Genomic DNA, 20,046 nt, shown 5'->3' with positions numbered 1-20,046 from the left:
TTTCCCCTTCAAAAGTTTTTGATGCTGGAGATGTGAGTGAATGTAGCTAACTGGGATGTGACTAAGTTATAATTGTGCTATGCTTGTGATTGCAATATTATTTTGTTGCTGACTGTGTTTTCAGACTTCATGAAATTTGTATTTTAAAATATAGTAAGCCATTTTATGGAGGATTTCCTCAAAGCAGAATATAAATCTCTTAAAGCGAGCAAGTGTGCTCAGCACTGAATGTTCAAAAAATGATGACTCTCATGAGGGAGATGCTTACCCATTGCAACCCATCCTTAGAACTGCAGTTGTGATGGGCTCTGCGGAGTTCATTCCCTGATATTGTGTTGGATGCCTTGGTGGCAGAGGATGAGAATGCTGTTCTGTTTCTTTTATACTTGGAAAGGATGCACCTCTGATTTATTACCTATGCTCCTATTCTGATCATTACCTTCTCTTGACAAGTCCATTGTGTGTGACAGGAACAAAATAATATTTTTAGACCCTGCATTTTAGAGCTTTGTCATTGGGGGCCCTAGTGAAAAAAGGAATGTGGCAGAACAACCTACTGGAGACCCAGGAGACATGTTCATCCCCTCTCACCACTGCCTGTGGGAATTATTCTATAGGGCTCACTTTCATGGGGCTCAATTTCACCACCAAGATTCAGAGCTTATCTTAAGTTCCTTATCATGATGTTCACGAACAAGGAATTCCAAGTTTCCAACCACATCCTGTTGCTGATTATCTTTGATCATTGAAACATCATTGTCTTTTTAGGATTTAGAATTCTACTAACAACCATCCTTGTGTCTTCTATCTTGTTTCTTAAGAAACAACCAACACTTCTGGAAAAGTGGTTTCACTGGTTCTTTCAACTCACTCCAAAATCAAATTCACTTCTTAAACATATACTAGAGCGATGTCTTCGTGAATAAGGAGGAAGTTTTCCTGTATTAATAGATCTTCTAGATAATGCAGTGAATAATGCACATTAATACTGTATATCTTTGCTTGGGGAGCTGTATTCCAGTCCAGCCTCGAATTAGCGCTTAATCTAGGGTCAAAGTGGGTGCACATGACATTAAACTCTTCTTTGTATCCCACGCTTGAAACTGACCTCTTTTTTGGAAGAAAAAAAAATAGCAGACGTTGTGAACAATGTCCCTGCACTAGCTTTTTTCCACCCACCCCTGTCTTGTAATATGTAGACGTCAAAAGCACCACATTAATATGGGGTGGAGTCCTTACTGAATGCAAGCCTAAATATGATATCCATGAAGCTATATTAGGAAGACAACAGAGCTGAAATGTCTCAATCAACATGAGAAATGGTTATAGCATAGCTGTGTATTGACATTAAAAATTGCACATGTTTGGCAGAAGGGTGGAGGCATTGTGCAAAGTAATGTTGGCAATACGCAAATTCAGGCATTACTGGCAAATACACTCTGACCCTTCTGGTTTGCTTTCTGCAGCCACACCCACACACCTGGCACTGGCAGCTGCTTATAAACACAAAACACACACACCACTGTAGAATGCATTTGCAGTCATATGTGCAATGATGCACCCTCTGGGGACAAAGAGTTGACATTATCTGCCATAGGTGTGTTCTAACTTAATATTTACATGCCATGTATCTCTTCACCTCGTAGGTGTTTCCTCTCGTTGACATTTCTATTGAGTGCTAGTGTGGCCCTGCTGAGTAAAATACATAGTTTGACAGCTATTTCGGCTCTTTATTTTTACCTGGCATTTCTTACTTTTTCTTCTTCCTCAGGGGAGGGTTTACATATTCTTAAAGGTTTCTGAAAACGTTGTCTTTCTACGAGTTTTTATATTTGAATGTGCTGAACCACCATCTGAATAGTGGTTGAATTTAATGTAAAGGGGTCAGGTGTGTTTTGCCTGTACTGACTATTATTGCACAAACAGAGACCTGTCTGCTCTGGAGATCCTCTCTTACCTACTTACTTAAACAATGTCAGACTCTTGGGCATGTTCAGACCTGTGATTGAGCAGTATTAGATTTTCTTCTGTACTTGCAGTCCTTGCAGTTTTGAAGTCCACACAAGCAGTCTATTCATTCTGGCTTTGAAAAGATAAGACTGCCCTCTGTAGTTGGGTAGTAGATGCTATTCCATATAGTGGTTTGGTGAAATGTCACAAGAGTGAACAAAAGGCACTTCCTCATTAACATGAGAGTTGTCATCAATTTCTCCCCCCCTTCGCCCCCCCCCCCCCCAGCTGCAGTCCCCTGTGTTACATGCCATGTTGTTTCATAGGATGATCTCAGGATTTGTTGTGGGAAGGCTCAAAGAGTTGCAGTGTATATGCAGTTCCTTGGATCAAAGCTTATATATCAGAGTTCTTTAATTAGAAATATGCATCAATTAGAATAAAACCATGCCTTCAACAAAAAGGCCCAGAGAACAGATATTGCAACTACCTTGCCAAGTAGAAAAACAAATGCTGTGTTTTATTCATACATTATTAACAATGCACCTGCTTGGTTTTTATTGTTTTTTAATACCAAAATTACTCACAGTAATGTGCCTATTAATTTTAAATGAGGCAAGAGGGATATGTTATTTATATTTACTTGTATTTTGCACCAATCATAAGCTTTTAATATCCATGGATTAAAATATATATAAATATGTTAAATCCTGAGGAAAATATTAAGTGAATAGGTTTATATGAAATTATCTGAATTTTTTTTGCTGATAGATGTGCAAATGATAATGGGCTTTATAAGCTGCATATCTGGCATGCACATGTGACTGATATTAAAGTCCGATTTTCAGAGAGGATTGGGTTGTTGTTGTTGTTGTTTAAAAAAGTATATTCTGACATGCATAAAGAAATGGGGTATGTTTTCTGTTGTCTATTGTGGTGTGGACTTTTTTGAAAAAAACATTCATTCTCCTTACCCTAGTATGAAGGGCAGTCTGAATCTGGAATGAATTTTCGGTCATGCTAATGAAATGTGGAAAGGGCATTAAGAGAGAAAGCTTTCCACCAGATGCACTACATTCAGAAGACACAACCTAACTTAACCAGTACTTTTATATTTTCCCGTCTGCCATACTTGAGACAGATTTCCTGCCTGTAGTTCTGCACACCTGTTATAAACAGACTTATCATGCTTCACAATGCTTTGTTGTGTCACATTATAAAGCACAGCTGAGGCTTAATAATATGGCTTTAAAATTCTCTGAATCTGCTAACTGAGGGCATTTACATAAAGGAGCACAACTTGTCCTACCATTTGCGCTTTACTAAGCTCTCTGACATTACTATGGTTTCACTGTAAAAATATTGACTCATGACACAAGAGGAAATAGGTTAGCCAGTGCATACGTCTGCATGGTGACAATGAGGCTCTTAGAAGGATGTTGTAGATTAGAAGAAGAAATGAGACAGGTGTCTTAAACACTTGCTTTAATTTCCCAATTATATTAGTCCTTCAAATTGTTTTGAAGTGGGGGGGAAAAAAAGTTTTCAGGAATAGCACCGTAACACACTGTTTCTCTGAGATGTTCAGTCAGGCTGAGTGCTACTGAGACTAGAATAACAACATCTGAAAGTCAGGTTTTCCAGTCTTGACCTGCCAGGTAAATGAGTTGTTTTATTGAACATTTACACGGTGGTGGCAGGAAAAGCCAAAGGAAGGGAGTGTACAGGGGTGGGGAGGGTTGAGCCAGCACACAACCTTGTTGGATTACTGTCAGTACTTTGAGTTCCAGGTTCTACTGCATTAATCTTTGCAAAAGTGCCAGCCTTTGGTCAGCTGTGTTGCTGTGGCAGCAAATTCTCAAAAGCATGTACTGTATGAGCGAAGCTGAAAAAAGCAGGCCCTGAACTTTATTCATTAAATGTAGTTGAAATTAACCAGTCTGTTTTACATTGTAAATTAGATTCCTTTATTATTTCATTATGTCTACAAATATGCATTCTTAAGGCCAAGTAGTCTAATGTCCTCCTCTGCAGTCCTGCCTATAGTACTTAAGTCCCATTTAAGTAGGTGGGACTTGCCCATGCATAGCTAAGGACAGGATTAGGCTCAGCCTTATCCCTAACGTCATTTGCAAAACAGGTTATAAGTATTCTTGTTTTTTCAGGTGGAGGAGCTGAGGCAGAGACAGAGTGCTACTAATATGGCAGAAGAGGAAGGGCATGTATAAATTAGACCTCCCAACCCTTTGCTGTTGTAATAGTTAATGTGGAAGGAGGACACATAATGATGAGGGTTCAATAACTGCTGAACCCTTATTCCTGTTGCCATAAGCAGAAGGAATTGGTTTTGACAGACTGTGTTGCTCTTTAGCCATAGTTGCACTGCCACCCAGCTGTGGTCCATTCAGAATCTCTGTAGCACGATGCAAGAAAACGACAAAGATCACAAGTAGAGGTTGGGCAGCAGAACACTAGCAGGGGGACAGGTTAATAGCAAAAGAGTTTGTAGATCTTCTTGCATATGTGTTTAGGCTGAACACATGAACGGGCAACAGGATCACACCTGCTGTCCCTGCCCTCCATTGCAGAAAGAACCCCTTATTGAGAGAACCAGCACTAGCAGTGGAGCAATATTTTCTCTGATGAGGGCCACATTTCCTTGGGAGTAATCCATCAAGAGCCACATACCAGTGGTTGATGGGATCAGAGTCAAAGGTGGGCAGGCCACTTCTTTTCTCTGTCACCACATTTTCTCTTTCCACCTCTGCAATTCCTTTCTTTCTCTTTTTCCGTTATTCCCTTATCCGCGCTTTCCCCCTTCCTGCCACTTGCATGAAATTAGGCTGAGGGCCACATGAGACTCCTGACCAACTCCAGCAGAAGCGTAGACTATGTTTGTTCTAAGCCAAACAGTGCACTGAAGTTGTGGACAGGGACAGCAGGCATGGTCCAACTTGCCTTTGAGTGTGTTCAGATAGAGCATATAAAATCATAGAACTGTAGAGTTGGAATGGACCCCAAGGGCTATCTAGTCCAACCCCCTGCAATGCAGGAATCTCAACTAAAGATGGCCATCCAGCCTCCACTTAAAAACCTCCAAGGAAGGAGAGTCCACCACCTTCCAAGGGAGTCTGTTCCACTCTCAAACAGCTCTTACCGTCAGAAAGTTCTCTCCGATATTTAGTCAAAATCTCCTTTCTTGTAACTTGAAGACATTGGTTTAGGTCCTAGCCTCCTGAGCAGGAGAAAACAAGCTTTCTCCATCCCTCAAACGCTCTTGGTTTCCAGACCCTTGATCATCTTGGTTGCTCTCCTCCACACATTTCATCTTGTCAATATCCTTCATAAATGGTGGCACCCAGAACTGGACACAGTACTCCAAGTGTGGTCTGACCAAGGCAGACTAGTGCAGTACTATTACATCCCTTGATCTGTACACTATACTTCTATACAGATTTTCTTCTTCTTCTTTGCTGCGGTGTCACACTGTTGACTCATTTTAAGCTTGTGGTCTACTAAGACTCCTAGATCTTTTTCACATGTACTACTGGCAAACCAGATGCAACCTATTTTATACTTGTGCAGCTGGTTATTCCTGCCTAAGTGTAGAAGCTTACATTTGTCCCTGTTGAAATTTATTTTGTTGGTTTTGGCCCAATTTGCCAATCTATTAAGGTAATATTGAATCCCAATTCTGTCTTCTGCAGCATTAGCTAGCCCTCCCAGTTTCATGTCATCTGCAAATTTGATGAGCATTCCCTCAATTCCTTCATCCAAGTTGTTTATAAAGATGAACAATAATGAGCCGAGGACAGAACCCTGCAGCACCCCACTTGTCCTTTTTTTCCAGGATGTTGAGCAACCATTACTGAGCACTCATTGGGTTCAGTCAGAAAACCAGCTACAAATCCACCTAAGTTACCTTGTTCAACCCACATTTTACCAGCTTCTCTGTAAGAATATCATAGGGGACTTTGTCAAAAGCCTTACTGAAATCAAGATACACTACGTCCATAACATTACCCTGATCCACCAAGCTTATAGGTCTATAAAAGAAAGAAATGCCATGTAATGTTTATAAGGTAGTATTGTAAAATATATTGATGTCAATTAGCAATTGTGAGTAACTGGCCATGTAAAATTTTTACTCTAAAATTTGTTTTGCTTTTTGTGGTAAGGGCTCAAAAAAGAATATCCAGATAGACTATGTGCTGTTGAATACTTCTATTTACTGTCTTTCATCATAAAAGTTACCAGAACAGAAAAAAAATGTTAACTGCACTCCCCTTGAAGGAGCAGTGTGTAGTCTGGGCTAGTTCTTGATCCAGCTAAGTGGATGCTCAGAAGGTACCTTTTTCCAGCTATGGATGCTGCTCCAGCTGTCACCATATCTGGATCAAGATAGCCTTGCCAAAGTTATCCATGCACTAGTCACCTCCTGATGAGATTATTATAATGCATTCTACGTGGGCCTGATTTTGAAGATGTAACAGAAGCTGCAACGAGTACAGAACACAGCCACCAATGCTGAGCAGAGCAGTTAATTGAAATATTGTAATACTGGCTTTACAAGCAATGGTTGCTAATACTCCACTGAGTCCACTGAACACCTACCTCTTCACCTGGTATTTTGGGGGTGGCTGGTTAGTTTTGGCCAACTGTAATTGAGGAATCACCATCTGATGTATGTTTTGATGTGATTTGATTCAATTTTATCTTGTTTAATTTGTCATACCATGCTTTAATCTATAAGTAGCCGCGTTTGTAACATAGGGATCACAAATGATGAAGAACAGTATAAAAATTAATTAATTGTGTTTGTCAACAGGGCATGTTCTCATAGAGATTTCTATTGCACAGAAGAAACTGAATGACAGCTTAGAAGAAAGTGTAAGTAAATACCTATGCAATATTTTAACTTCTTAAAAAAAAAAAACCTATGGGGGGAGGAACCTTTGTGTGTAAACTAACCCTTTAACTACACGGTTATCCATTTACTCTTGCAGTTCAAGAAATTCCATAAAGAGATTATATCTGAGCTGGAGAAGAAGACTGAACTAGATGTAAAATACATGAATGTAAGTATATTGTTTTTCAGTGCCGGAGAAGATTAATCATTTATATGATTATCTTATCGTATGTGCTACTTAGTGTTGGCAAATAGCACAAGAAATGACTTTCCCGAAGCAGGTTGGGAAGGTTTTACACGTGGAGCAGAGCCCCTGTGCTTACAGCAATTTTTATGATTTAGGGCTCTAAGTTCAGTCCTTAATATCTCTGTTGATGTTTATAGTATATCAACTTTGCCAATCTACATGTGTTGTCCTCAAGGCTGAAATGTTAAGAATTCCAAAAATACTAAATTACATTAATCCTGATTTGTACATGTAGCTATAACTAAGGTGTTTTGGGTTCCTAGATGTTATATATTCAGATTTTACCTGTTTTGATATCTGATGGAGATATTAATCATTGGCAAAAAAATTAAAATTAAAGCAAGGATTAAAGCTAAGATATTAACTAGTCAAAGAAAGGCTGATAATGGCATATTTATTATTATATTATGCAGTGGCTCAGTTATTAAATTTTTGTAGTGGAGAATAACTGACAGTCAGGCAGTATGAGTTAAAGTCAAACAGACAAGGACCTGATCATGCATCTCAAGCAGCAGATTTGTGGACCTATATGAAAGTGATGCAATATTCAGAATCCTGACGTTAAGCTTTCATCTTTTGAATACTTTCACATTGGTAATTGTCTTACCAAAACCAACTTGATCAAAGTAAAATGAATCCCACCTTCACAGAAATAGTATTGGATATCCTGCGGACCGATGGAAGGCATTTCAAATGTCCCCTTAGATACATTTAAGATGCAAAAATACATGAGAGCAAATCCTTGATCGGCCAATTTTATGTATTTTATTAAACATTTTTGTGATCTGGCCCCAGGATGGAATTACATACACTTAAAACCAAAAGATTAAACAAAAGCATTAAAGCACATAAGACCAAATGCAAATATCCAGTTACAAGTTAAAACAGAAGCAGCAACAAAAATTCAATTAGCGCATATATCCCTATCCCAAATCTTGGCAAAGAGGTGCTTCTTCACCTGACAGTGAAAAGGCAGCAATGTCATAGTGAGACACACCACAAAGGGGAGGTTGTTCCAAATGCATGGAGCCACTACAGGGGGGAAAACCGACCCATGGGTCTCCACCCTGCAAATCTCATTAGGCATGAGGACCACAAGCAAGGTTCCCCCTGCAGATCTCAAAGCCCAGGCTTCTCAGTATGGGAATATAATCTCTCAATTATTTTAATACATACACCAGCCAGTTCCTATATGTGTTTTTTTTTTTAAATAACTAATTAAAATAGTAGCATCTGGACATCTGCTGGGATTAAAACAGTGGTGTCGGCCTATGTTAGAAAGGGTTTAATAAATCAGGAACTTAACTACATTTGTCTTGTCTGAAAGTTCAGCAGGTGTGGGCACAGATACTGGGTAGAACAAAACTAAATCACCGGCTATCAACTTAATTTGCATCTTCGTAATAGTTTTGCTTGTGCTTATCAACAAAGATAGAATTACAAGTATGAAACATTCTCATAGCTGGATTACCTTAGCATATTGCTAGAAAAATATAAATCTGCCACAAACTGAGGACTGAATGTATAAACTGTGTGATATCTTGATGAATTTTCCCAAGAAACCCATACTGAGTATGGCAGATAAGGTATTTTTGTGGCAAATGGTGGCCTACAGAACTCTTGTGAATTGGCTTAAGGGCTGGATATGAGTCTCTGACTTAAACAGAATATTCTAGGATAATAGTCAACTTTTATGACATAGTTGAATGACACAGGAAATTAGGCAGAGAGAAGTTTCTATTAGGAAAACCTGTTGGGGAGGATTTCATGTATTTGTATGTGGAATATAAACATTTTTTAATGAACCATCTCAACAGGCATGTATCATGTGTAACATGTGAAATGATTAGATACCTGCTTTAAATGTCATTTTGAGGAAGACGTTCCATGCCAGTCAGTCAGATATTCCATTGCATCAACCCAAGGTCACCAGAGTTCCTAAGAGCACAGGGAGATATTTGCATACATAAGCAAGAGGCATTTTTAAAAGACCAGGATTATATACATTTTGCTCCAAATCAAGAAACATCAATCTTCCTCTTTTTATTTCGAAGGTCCTTGGCAGGTTTAGCAACTGTTCCATGTATTGTCTACAAGATGACAGCAATACATACGAAATCTTGAACAAATACAGCTCAGAATATTTTCATTCTCAAGTTTCTTTTGAAAAACTATTTATTTATGTTTGGCTGCTCTAATGTTTTCCATGTGAAAGTTGCTGATACTAGATTGAGGAAACAAACTGCAGCACATTCTTATTCTTATTCTTATTTATTTAATTTGCATACCACCCTTCATCCGTAGATCTCAGGGCGGTTCACAGCATAAAATACAATATAAAAACACAAAATCCATGATAAGAACAAAAAACAAACAAACCAGTAAACCTCCTTCCCCCCTCCCACAAACACATTTTAAAGGGGTATAAGATGCTAATTAGCCAAAGGTCTGGTTGAAGAGGAACATTTTTGCCTGGTACCTAAAGGTATATAATGAAGGCACCAACTGAACCTCCCTGGGAAGAACATTTCACAAACAGGGAGCCACTGCAGAAAAGGCCCATTCTCGTGTTGCCACCCTCCAGACCTCTTGTGAGGGAGGCACACAGTCATTGTACTGCTAATTTTTCTTTTGCTACTATAGCAGAATGATACTTGTTTTATATTATTATGCTGGTATTGGTTGCATATGTATATCCTAAAGAATTTGCTTGCTGTAACAGGGAGCTGAGCTTCCAACGTCATCAGCTAATTATTATATTCTAATATAAGATTTCTGAATGCTTTGATTGCAGGCTACTTTGAAGAGATACCAGAATGAACACAGAAGCAAATTGGATTCTTTGGAAAAATCTCAGGCTGAACTGAAGAAAATCCGAAGGAAAAGTCAAGGAGGAAGGAATGCAACAAAATATGAGCATAAAGAAACCGAGGTTAGTGCACTCCCCTCGTGTCTTCCCATTGCAACCCCTTGTGCCACATCTAACTGTGATGGGAAGGTGGAGAATGGGAAAACCCGCCGAGTGAGTGGCTTCAGCTCATGAAATTCTAGATCCAAGCCATTCCATCTCCAATTCAAAAACAGTCATACCTCAGAAGTCGAGCGGAATCCGTTCCAGAAGTCCGTTTCACTTCCAAAACATTCGGAAACCAAAGTGCAGCTTCGGAAGCTGCGGAAGCCCTGTTAAACGTTCGGCTTCCAAAAATAGATCGCAAATTTGGAACACTCACTTCCGGGTTTGTGGCGTTTGGGAGCCAAAACATTCGAGAACTAAGCTGTTCGAAAACCAAGGTACAACTGTATCTTAGACTTGATTAAGTTCAAAGGGTGTGATGTTCCTTGTATCTCTTGGAAGTGTTGCACTGATTTGCAGATGTAGCATTTAGATAAATGCATTTATAGGTGATAAATTTATTGCGAGATCAGAGAATGGCAACCACGTTGTTTATTTCTCTTTGTGATTGGATTAAGACATTAAGGTTGCTTTTGGATCCGAGTTGTGTAAGAAGAATGTGTCAAGTTTTCTCTGTTGTGATCTATTATTTATTATTTTATTTAGTATTTGGAAACAGTGACTTCTCGACAGAGTGATATTCAAAGATTTATTGCTGAAGGTTGCAGAGAAGCTCTACTTGAAGAGAAAAAAAGATTCTGTTTTCTGGTTGACAAGCACTGCAGTTTTGCTCAACATATGCAGTATTACCATGTAGAGGTTAGTATGAGAGGAACTGCTAAGTTGTCAGAAAAACTTGGTTTTGTGGGGATGCTGAGGTTTTCCACAACACAGTGTACACTCTAAAGGCATTCATTTTAGGCTCCATTTTCTTTGATTGTGACACAAGACATTTAAATTATTGGAAAAACTAGACCCGTAAATGAAAATTCAAGCCACAACACAGAGCCTGTGATGGTTTATTGTTTGTGACTACATCCCTATAAAGTAAGCATGTTTCATACAGAATTTTTTTTTAATTTTCTATAGGAGATCATACACAAAGCGCTGCATTTCTGTGATGGGGAAGTATATTTTTTCCAAACAAGCTATATGCAGGTGCTACAGTATGTTATAGTTCACATTGCCAATAGAATTTGGCAAGAACCTTGAACTAAAGATATCTGTACACACAGATAAGATTTTAATCTGAAAGGCATATAATCTTATTTTTAACTCACTCATATTTTTTGTAGTGCTCAGAGTTACTTAACGCCAAGTTGCCTAATTGGTTAGAAACTTGCAGTGATGCTACCAAAGTGCCGGAGAAAATCATGACAATGATAGAAGAGATAAAGACCCCTGGCTCCACTCCAATATCAGGAACTCCTTTGCCTTCGCCAATGATAGAAAGAAGCAGTATGGTGAGGAATTCTCTGTTGATTACAAGCTCCTTCCTGAGAGCAACAGCTGGGTAGGGAAAAGGAGAAATGTGTTAAAATGATTCCAGGTTCCAGACATGGGGCGGTATTCAATTAAATAGTTGCGAGAACCACAGAACAGACTTAGGACTCAGCTATACAGCAAACATTTTAAGTGTGTTTTAAGTGCAATATACAATGTGACACTAGATGGCGGCGGTGAGCCTTATGGAAAATTCAATGTATTTTTTAAAACGCTTAAAAACAAAGCATTTTCAGAACGGTTTTTATATGTGTGTAGATTCCACCCTACTGGATGCAAAGGGAGAAGCAAGTGAGATTTCTCCTTGCACAGCAAAACAATCAGTTAGTTGAATGCTGTGTTGAATACAACCTATGACTTCTAAAGCAGCAACTAAGTCACATTCACAGAGCTTTATGTTCATGCTGATCGGGACAAATGGTATTAGAGCTCTGGTCTTCAACTGGTGGACCATATGGAAGGGTAGAGATCTAGATCTCCCCCCTCCACATGCTTTTTATCATGCCTTATATTGGATGCTATAAAGTTTTTAAACCCAGCTGCTGAAATATTCAAAGAAAAATGACAGGTTGTCTCCAACAGAGTTCTGTTCAGAATAGACCCATAGATCTATATTAGTTGTGCCAATTAATTTCAGTGGATCTGCACTGAGTTGATACCCAGTGTTTTTCAACCTTCTATTCCTGTTTGCATGTGTGGACAAAATTGTTGATATATGACATTATATCATTGTACTGATGCTTAATGTTAATTTTGTGTCACTAGCTTGGAAACAATTATGATTCGCTTCATAGAAGTTCCCCCAGAGTACCCCCTGCACCCACAGGGAGAGCCTATACTAGTCCTTTAGTTGACATGTTTAACAACCCGTCAATGGCCCCAAAGGCACCTTCAGAGAGATTAAATAATTCAACAGGTAAGCATTTTGTGTGTGTGTGTGTAGGTGTGTTGAAAAGGCATATTCTTGTGAAAATGACTATTTTAGTTAATGTATTTGTTTCATAAAATGTATACACCACTTGATTGCAAAAAACCCCCGCAAAGCAGTTTACGAAAGGTAAAACAATAAAATAATTAAAATAAATACAACCATACTTAAAAACATACAAAAGTTAAAATACAAAAACTTAACTTAATTATTACACTTAACCCCATAGTTAATTGGAAGTGAGGATAGGAAAAGTGTTCATTGTTGTTATTCAATTCCATTTTAACTTGTTTTTGTTTGATCCAGTTCTATGTTGCTGTTTTTTGTTAATCAGATCACGCAGATGATTCCAGTTTATCACGATCAACCTCTGTTGCCACAGGACTAAATATAATGAAACGGCCAAAAGTTAAAACAATATTTCCTCACACCGCTGAGAGTAACAAGACTCTACTTAGTTTTGCACAGGGAGATATCATCACACTACTTATATCTGAAGAAAGGGATGGCTGGCTGTACGGAGAACATGATGTGACTAAAGCGTAAGTTAATCCACATGTCTCCTGATTCCAAGATGAGAAGAGAGTTTTAAAGCAGTGGAGCTCCCCATCCCCCACCCTCGTTATATTGTTAATGATGCTTAAATGTTCTGGATGCTGTCAGCTGTAGGAATGCCAGACGGACCTACAGAGAAATTTTGATGCAGGAGCAGTTTTGTAATTTTAAAATCAGAATTAAGAACCCCAAGCATATTTGAAGGATCACCTGTCTCTATACATACCTGCCCTGATTTTAATATCTTCAATAGAAGGTGTACTGTAGGTCTTCAGAGTATCTGAGATGAAGACAGTAAGAGATACCAGAGAGAGGCCTAATTGGTGGTGGGAGCCCAGTTACGTATTTCTGTCCCCATGAAGGTTTGCCTGCCACTTACAGTATTGCCCTTTTGGCACCAGGCAAGGTGCATTTTTATTTTCCAGAGCTTTTTAGCTACAGCTTCAATCCCATTGACCGCATTATGCTGCTTTTTATGCCCTTTTCATTTAAGTTTTTGCATTTACGTTTTAATGTCATTGCCTTTTTTAAAATAAACCATCCTGGGAATATGATGGAAGCATCCTGCGTCTCACAGTGGCACAGTAGATGCTTCCAGAAAGCCCACAATCAGGACATGAACTCCCTTCCCCTGCTGTTCTCCAGCAACTGGAACTCAACTGTATCCTGCCTCTGATCCTAGAGGGAGCATGGAGCAATCCTGGCGCATCTACTGCTATTGCATACAGTGCAGTTGCTTTAAAGGATACAAATTGGAGCTTCCATAAGGTGGTAATTTATTATTATGTTCCATTCTAGAAAAGGATGGTTCCCATCATCATACACAAAGCCTCTGGAAGAACCAGTGGAGGAGGCGATTCGTGTGCCAGTGCCAAGGTAATACTATTTCCCCTAGGATTTATATAACACATTTTAACACTTTCAAGGGATGTGCTTTTAAAACAAAAGATAAGAGCAGTCTCCCTAAATATAACTATAGACTCAACTGTACAGCTGCAAATAAAACGTTTTAAATGTATTGTAAGGTACAATATACAAATGTGACACTAGGTGGTGACAGTGAGCTATGCCAAATGCAATGTATTTTTCAAAACGTTTTTTTAAAAAGCATTTTCACAGTGTTTTTTATATGTGAGTAGATTCCATCTATGATCTTGCTTAAACGTTATTGCTTACTTTTATACCTTTATTTATGTCCCATCTTGTCATATTTAGACCACTCTAACCAACCCTAAATAAGTAGCCCCATTGAAATTAATGGAACTACCCCATGCTACATTAGTTATTATATCTTTATCCATTGCAATTTTCTGAGCATAAACAAAGTTTTAAGGAGCACAGATGCGCAGTAGTTTTGACCCTTCAACACATTCTTCTGCCTATCATTCTTCTTGAGTTGGCTATATGTGTTGCTAGATTAGCTATACTTCACATTCCTAATTCCAAACAGAAAGACAGGGTTTCTGCCCCTCAGAAAAATATAATATCCGAAGGCTCTATCTATAAAAATCAACTGCTCTAACCACAAGGAGCAAAAAGGAAATTCACAGTGAGCTGGAACTGCCCTGCTCATTGTTTCTATTAATTTTAATGGTTGGTTTTCTTCCCTTTAGCCCTGCACATATCCGAAGCATCAGCTCAGTAAACTTAGCAGAGAGAGGTACGGTTATCCTTCCCCCACCAGATTACTTGGTACCTGGACAAACAAGAGCAACTTCAGAAGCAAGGCTGGAATCTTCTAAAAGTTCTACTCTGAAAGCACCAGTAGCCAAACCAGAAAGTACCTCTCTTGTGAGTATACCTGTGAATTTGCATGCTGCCTTCTGAAGCATTGTTTAGTTTTGTGCAAATCTCAATGAACATGGAAATATCCTCATGAAATATGAGATTATATCCACCTCTCTTTCATATATTTGACTTCATAATAGCAACCAGTTAGTAGCATTTCTCTGGAACATAGTCTTCAAAAATATTTGGGGGAAATGCGTATTGCATATTTATTTTTAATCTCCCTTGAAAGGTTTCATGTGCTTTCCTATAACAGGTTTGTTTAGAGCTAAAGCACACACAATGGGACAGATTACTTACAAGTCCTAAATGTATGTAATTCCATAGCAAATTTTCTCTTGATTCCAGATGTACATCTTTCCATCAAATTAATTGCTAGACAGGGTTCTCAGCTAGTTACTGTACCTGAATTAAATGGAGAACCAGTAGGACAGAATTAATTATTTAATAGCTACAGTAACTTTAATTAGCATTTCAGGTGTCAGGTGTTTGAACTGGATAAGAGATCAAGTGGAATGCATCCTACCTTCTTGTTGATCAAATCACATGCCACTAAAATCCTGGTATAAAATTGGAATCTGCAACATAGTCTGAGTACTCTTGTCAATATGTAGCTTTTTAAAATTAGTGACAAAAGTGTGCAATCAAAAATGTGGAAGGTATTTAAAGGCACATGCATAGATAGGCATTTTCAAGTCACTTTTCAAAACAGATTAATCATCTATAAAACATTATTAGATTATATTCCATATTAGTCCTACGCAGAGAAGACCCACTAAAATTAATATAAATGGCTGACTTAGATCCATTAATTTAAATGGGTTTACTCTGAGTAAAGCTTAGTTGGATGCAACCTGTTATTAATTTCATTTTTGTATTCCTCCTTTTCTCCTGAAGGAGCCCAGGATAGCTAAGAATAACCATACAGAGTAAATCAATACAAACAATGATTAAAACCAAAATCAGCAACTAAAGCAAAATGTAGCAGGCAGCATTTTTTTTTAACTGTGCTCCAGCTATGCACCAAAGGCATGAGGGAACCAATATGTTTTCACTTGTCATCTGAAAGATGGCAATGTGAAGGAGAACTGAATCTCCACCAAGAAGAGTTCCACAAATGGGGTACTGCCACTGAGCAGGCCCTTCTTCACCATTCCTTCTAGCTTACAGCGTCCAAAAACCTGATAATTATATAATGCTTTTCTCTCAGTCTTATATGCTGCTTTCCCTGCAAATCATAAATACACAGAAAATGCAGACGACATCAAATGTATCTGCATTCCAGTTACAAACATAACGACTTGTGACTAGAAACAGTTCAAATAAGTACCCCGAAAACATCAGCAAATCTCTAAAGGCTTTCTTAAAAGAGGGAGACCTTGCAGGCTGAAGAAAGTTATTCTGGGTCATCAAATTCCAGACTTTCATAGTTCTCAAAATTGGGTGATCACTTTTTGTATAGAGAGAGTCACACTTGCGGGAAGAAATACAAACACCTTGAGTTGTTTCATTCCAGTTTTTGGGCATTATCTGAAAGCACATTCTCCAGAGCACATCCCATTGGGAGCAATGAGAGCCGTGCAGATCCGGAGCAGTGCTCTTACTGATACCCCATTTACTCCAGAAAGCTTGTTCAAGAGAACATCCTTGTGGATTGTGCCTACTGTTTTGTTTAACCCAGGAGGAAAAAGAGGCTGACTTTTTTCATCCTAATCAGTGCGGCTAAAGTACTTAACATTGGCTTAGTCTCTGATACAGTATAAAATAGTGGTCGTTTTTTTGGATCACATTCTCCCGTGGTCAACCCTCTAGGGGGCAAACTGTAAATGTGGGTGTTACTAATTAAAAAAAAAAGATTGTTTTATTTTATTTGGGGGGTTCTTGGAAGGGTCATATTAACCCTTTCACATTACAGAATCACAGCAGGGAACCCACAGGAATGGTCAGTAATAAGAATATATTTTTTAATGACATATGAGTGAGTGAGGGGCTTGGGTGGCCACAAAAAGACCTTTTGGCAACACAGTATCTAACTGGGGTGCCTATAGGAGTATCAATAAACTTTTTTTTTTAATTTTAAAAAGATAAATTTGAATTATAAGGTGTTTGAAGGGTCACAAAAAAACCTTTGGCAGCAGTGAGACAATGACGTGATTCCTACTCTTACCCAGTCAGCAAGAGTTTTCACATGGCAGAAGAACAGTTAAATGTCCACTTATACTATGCTTTAGTATTACAAGAATAAGCCTCACAGTGTCTAAGGCATGTATGTTCCATACACAGTCTTTCCTCTCTGGTGCAGCAGCAAAATCAAAGCTTCTGTCTTAGTTAAACCGCAGTTTGGCATGAACCCTAAACCATCACCATTCTTAATTCTGCTTAGTTGAAACAATACATTTTTGAACCAAAGTTCATGAAGCTTGTTTATTTCAATTAGCCACCATTAAGATTAATCACACTTTTTTCCAGACTTGGATGATACAGCAAGCTTCAGTTAATGTAAAACAGAAGCAAACACTTCCAAACTCCTCCTTGTGGCCATGTTGGAAGGGGTGGGGACTGTCTGAAGCTCACTGCAGCTCATTCTCCTAACACTAAACTATGGGATACTGTTAAATCTCAGCTGGCCCATATTTTGTCATGCTTTGCAGTCTTAGCTTCTTTTGGATAAAAGAAAAAGTCTTAACCATCGTACAGTGTCAGAATTCTATATTGACTCACTTAGGTCTGCGGTCAGCTAGTGAGACTAATTTGATCAACAAATAGTCCTTTAACAGCGATTATGAGAGCAAGAGTTTTACAGATTTATTAGACTGGAGAAAGTTGCTAAGCAAGCAGTACAGGGAGTTCTTTGTGATTTGTTTGACAAGCAAAGAGGTGACTAGAGCCCAGCTAAATTACTGTATGAATTGAGCATCATTGGACTGTATTTCTTGCCATTAATTTACCCCAGTACATTCTGGAGGGACTCATCTTTGGGAAAGCATTTTATGAGGACATAGAAAAATTAACAGGCCATTCTAAGCTGTGTAACTTGAATATGGAACCAAATGCTGTTGTGCAAATTAGAGTACTGGTGGCAGGAGAGGTGGTCAGGCAGTCCCTTTCGTTTTTAAAATTATATCCACTGATTAATAAAACAACATCCATTAAATTAATGGAACACTGAAGTAAAACAATAGAACAGCATTCATTAAAACTACAGTCAAGCAACACAAGAGTTCAATTAAAATGAGCCTGTAGGAGCTGGCCCTACTACTATCATGTGACATCAGTGGGCCTAGTTTGGGCCTGATCCGCATGCCACACCTTCAGTTTGTAAGCTGCCTTTTATGAAAGGGCTGCAGGTGGAATCATGCCTTGCCACTCTGTTCAGCTGCTTCCCCGCCTTTCCCCCCTCTGGGGACTCAAGGTGAGTTACAGATAAGCTATGTGATGTATATCAACATAGTCGAGTGAGTGCTGGCAGTAATTCATGTTTCATTAAATATGTCGTTTTTAGACTGCTCATTTCTCTCAGGTATTTTAACACTCAGAAATAATGGGATTGCTTGCAGGGAAACATATCAACATCTTCTCTTTTTTTGCATTGATTTATAGAGTTAATTTATTCTCTCTCTTTGTGTACCATAGGTTATAATAAAATGAAACCTATATTAGCATATGTTTGTGTGAGAGGATGATACATTCTGTTGAAATGGCAGGATTACTCTTCCATTGTCCTTACTGTGACTACATTTGTAGCCTTGTGAGAGAACTGCAGTGCCACCTTCTGGGTACAGAGGGTTGTTGCACCTTAAAAGGTAAAGGAACCCCTGACCATTAAGTCCAGTTGTGGATGACTCTCGGGTTGCAGCGCTCATCTTGCTTTACTGGCCGAGGGAGCCGGCGTTTGTCCGCAGACAGCATGACTAAGCCGCTTCTGGCAAACCAGAGCAGCGCACGGAAACGCCATTTACCTTCCTGCCAGAGCGGAACCTATTTATCTACTTCCACTTTGACGTGCTTTCGAACTGCTCGGTTGGCAGGAGCAGGGACCCGGTATCAACGGGAGCCCACTCCGTCGCAGGGATTCGAACCGCCAGCCTTCTGATCAGCAAGCCCTAGGCTCAGTGGTTTTGACCACAGTGCCTCCCGCATCCCTTATGCACATACAAAAATGGAAGTATGAAATTGGCAAGTTGAAGTCAAAAAATGTTCATGTTTTCTTAATATAGGGAGTTCATAATTGGGTAGAATGGTATGGTAGCTGATTCATATTCAACTATTTATTGGTCTTTATATAAATTATAACTAGCCTGTTTATAAATAAAGGCCTTTAAACTCCCCTCTCCAATTTAAACAATTTATTTAATGGATTTCTTCTAACCCACCCTTTTAAGGTGTGTGCCCTAAGTTTGGGAGCCTCTCCAGAGCAGCACTCCATAACATAGAAGGGGCTACTTTTGGAAGGAATCTTCTTCCCAGGGGCAAAAAGGAACACACTTTCTGCTTGTACAAGGGAATGGTTGTCACTTGTGATTACTCAATAAGCTCACAATGATCCCTTCCCTCTCTGTGTCCAGTACTGTTATGCTGCATCTTTTGTCCTTGAGAAAAAGTGGCAAAAGGCATCCAGCCTAAACTCTGAAGAGAAATAAAGCATAAAAAGATCTTAACAAATACACGAGTCTGAAATCTTGCTTGCTTAAGTGGTTGCTTATGCAATGCCCTGGGCAGATCAAAGCACCATAGGTCTTACACATGCCATCGTGGGAAAAGAAGGGCTGATGCAATTTGGCACCTAAAACAATGTCAAAAATATTGACACACAAGCTCCCCCTCAACACATTTCATGTATAGTCATACCTCCGTGAACGTCCACCCCCTTGATTGTCCACTTTGGCGGACATCCGCAACAAACCCAGAAGTACCAGAACAGGTTACTTCTGGGTTTGCCGCTATGCGCAGAAGCACAAAACCGCTCCACATGGATGCATAGAGTGACACTCTGTTTAGCATCTCTTTCGTCGAGCATCCGAGGCTCCGGAACGGATCCTGGACACTCGACAAGGTACCACTGTATTTCATGGAATCGTAGAGTTGGAAGGACCACGTGGGTCATCCAGTCCAACCCCTTGCAATGCAGGAATCTTTTGCCCAACGTGGGACTCAAACCCACGATCCTGACATTAAGAGGCTCATGCTCCCCCAACTGTTAAGAAGCTTTTGTGCAAATATTTATTTATTAAATTTATACCCTGCCCTTCCTCCCAAGGGAGCCTGGGGCCGCA

General features: G+C 39.2%; 1 protein-coding gene across 2 annotated transcripts in view; it reads left to right on the top strand.

Moving 5' to 3' along the window:
* Positions 1 to 20,046, top strand: part of BAIAP2L1 (BAR/IMD domain containing adaptor protein 2 like 1) — a 59,382-nt gene that overhangs the window by 32,279 nt on the left and 7,057 nt on the right. For both annotated transcript variants that reach the window (XM_080981108.1, XM_080981109.1), the window contains 9 exons: positions 6,779 to 6,840; positions 6,957 to 7,028; positions 9,901 to 10,038; positions 10,666 to 10,818; positions 11,295 to 11,462; positions 12,268 to 12,418; positions 12,765 to 12,972; positions 13,784 to 13,861; positions 14,599 to 14,776. In XM_080981108.1, the coding sequence (XP_080837234.1) occupies positions 6,779 to 6,840; positions 6,957 to 7,028; positions 9,901 to 10,038; positions 10,666 to 10,818; positions 11,295 to 11,462; positions 12,268 to 12,418; positions 12,765 to 12,972; positions 13,784 to 13,861; positions 14,599 to 14,776 (1,208 nt within the window). The remainder of the gene's footprint in view (positions 1 to 6,778; positions 6,841 to 6,956; positions 7,029 to 9,900; positions 10,039 to 10,665; positions 10,819 to 11,294; positions 11,463 to 12,267; positions 12,419 to 12,764; positions 12,973 to 13,783; positions 13,862 to 14,598; positions 14,777 to 20,046) is intronic.

The sequence above is a fragment of the Podarcis pityusensis genome, assembly GCF_964106645.2.
Source record: "Podarcis pityusensis genome assembly, chromosome: 14".
NCBI lineage: Eukaryota > Metazoa > Chordata > Lepidosauria > Squamata > Lacertidae > Podarcis > Podarcis pityusensis.
This window is presented reverse-complemented; position numbering and strand designations above follow the sequence as displayed.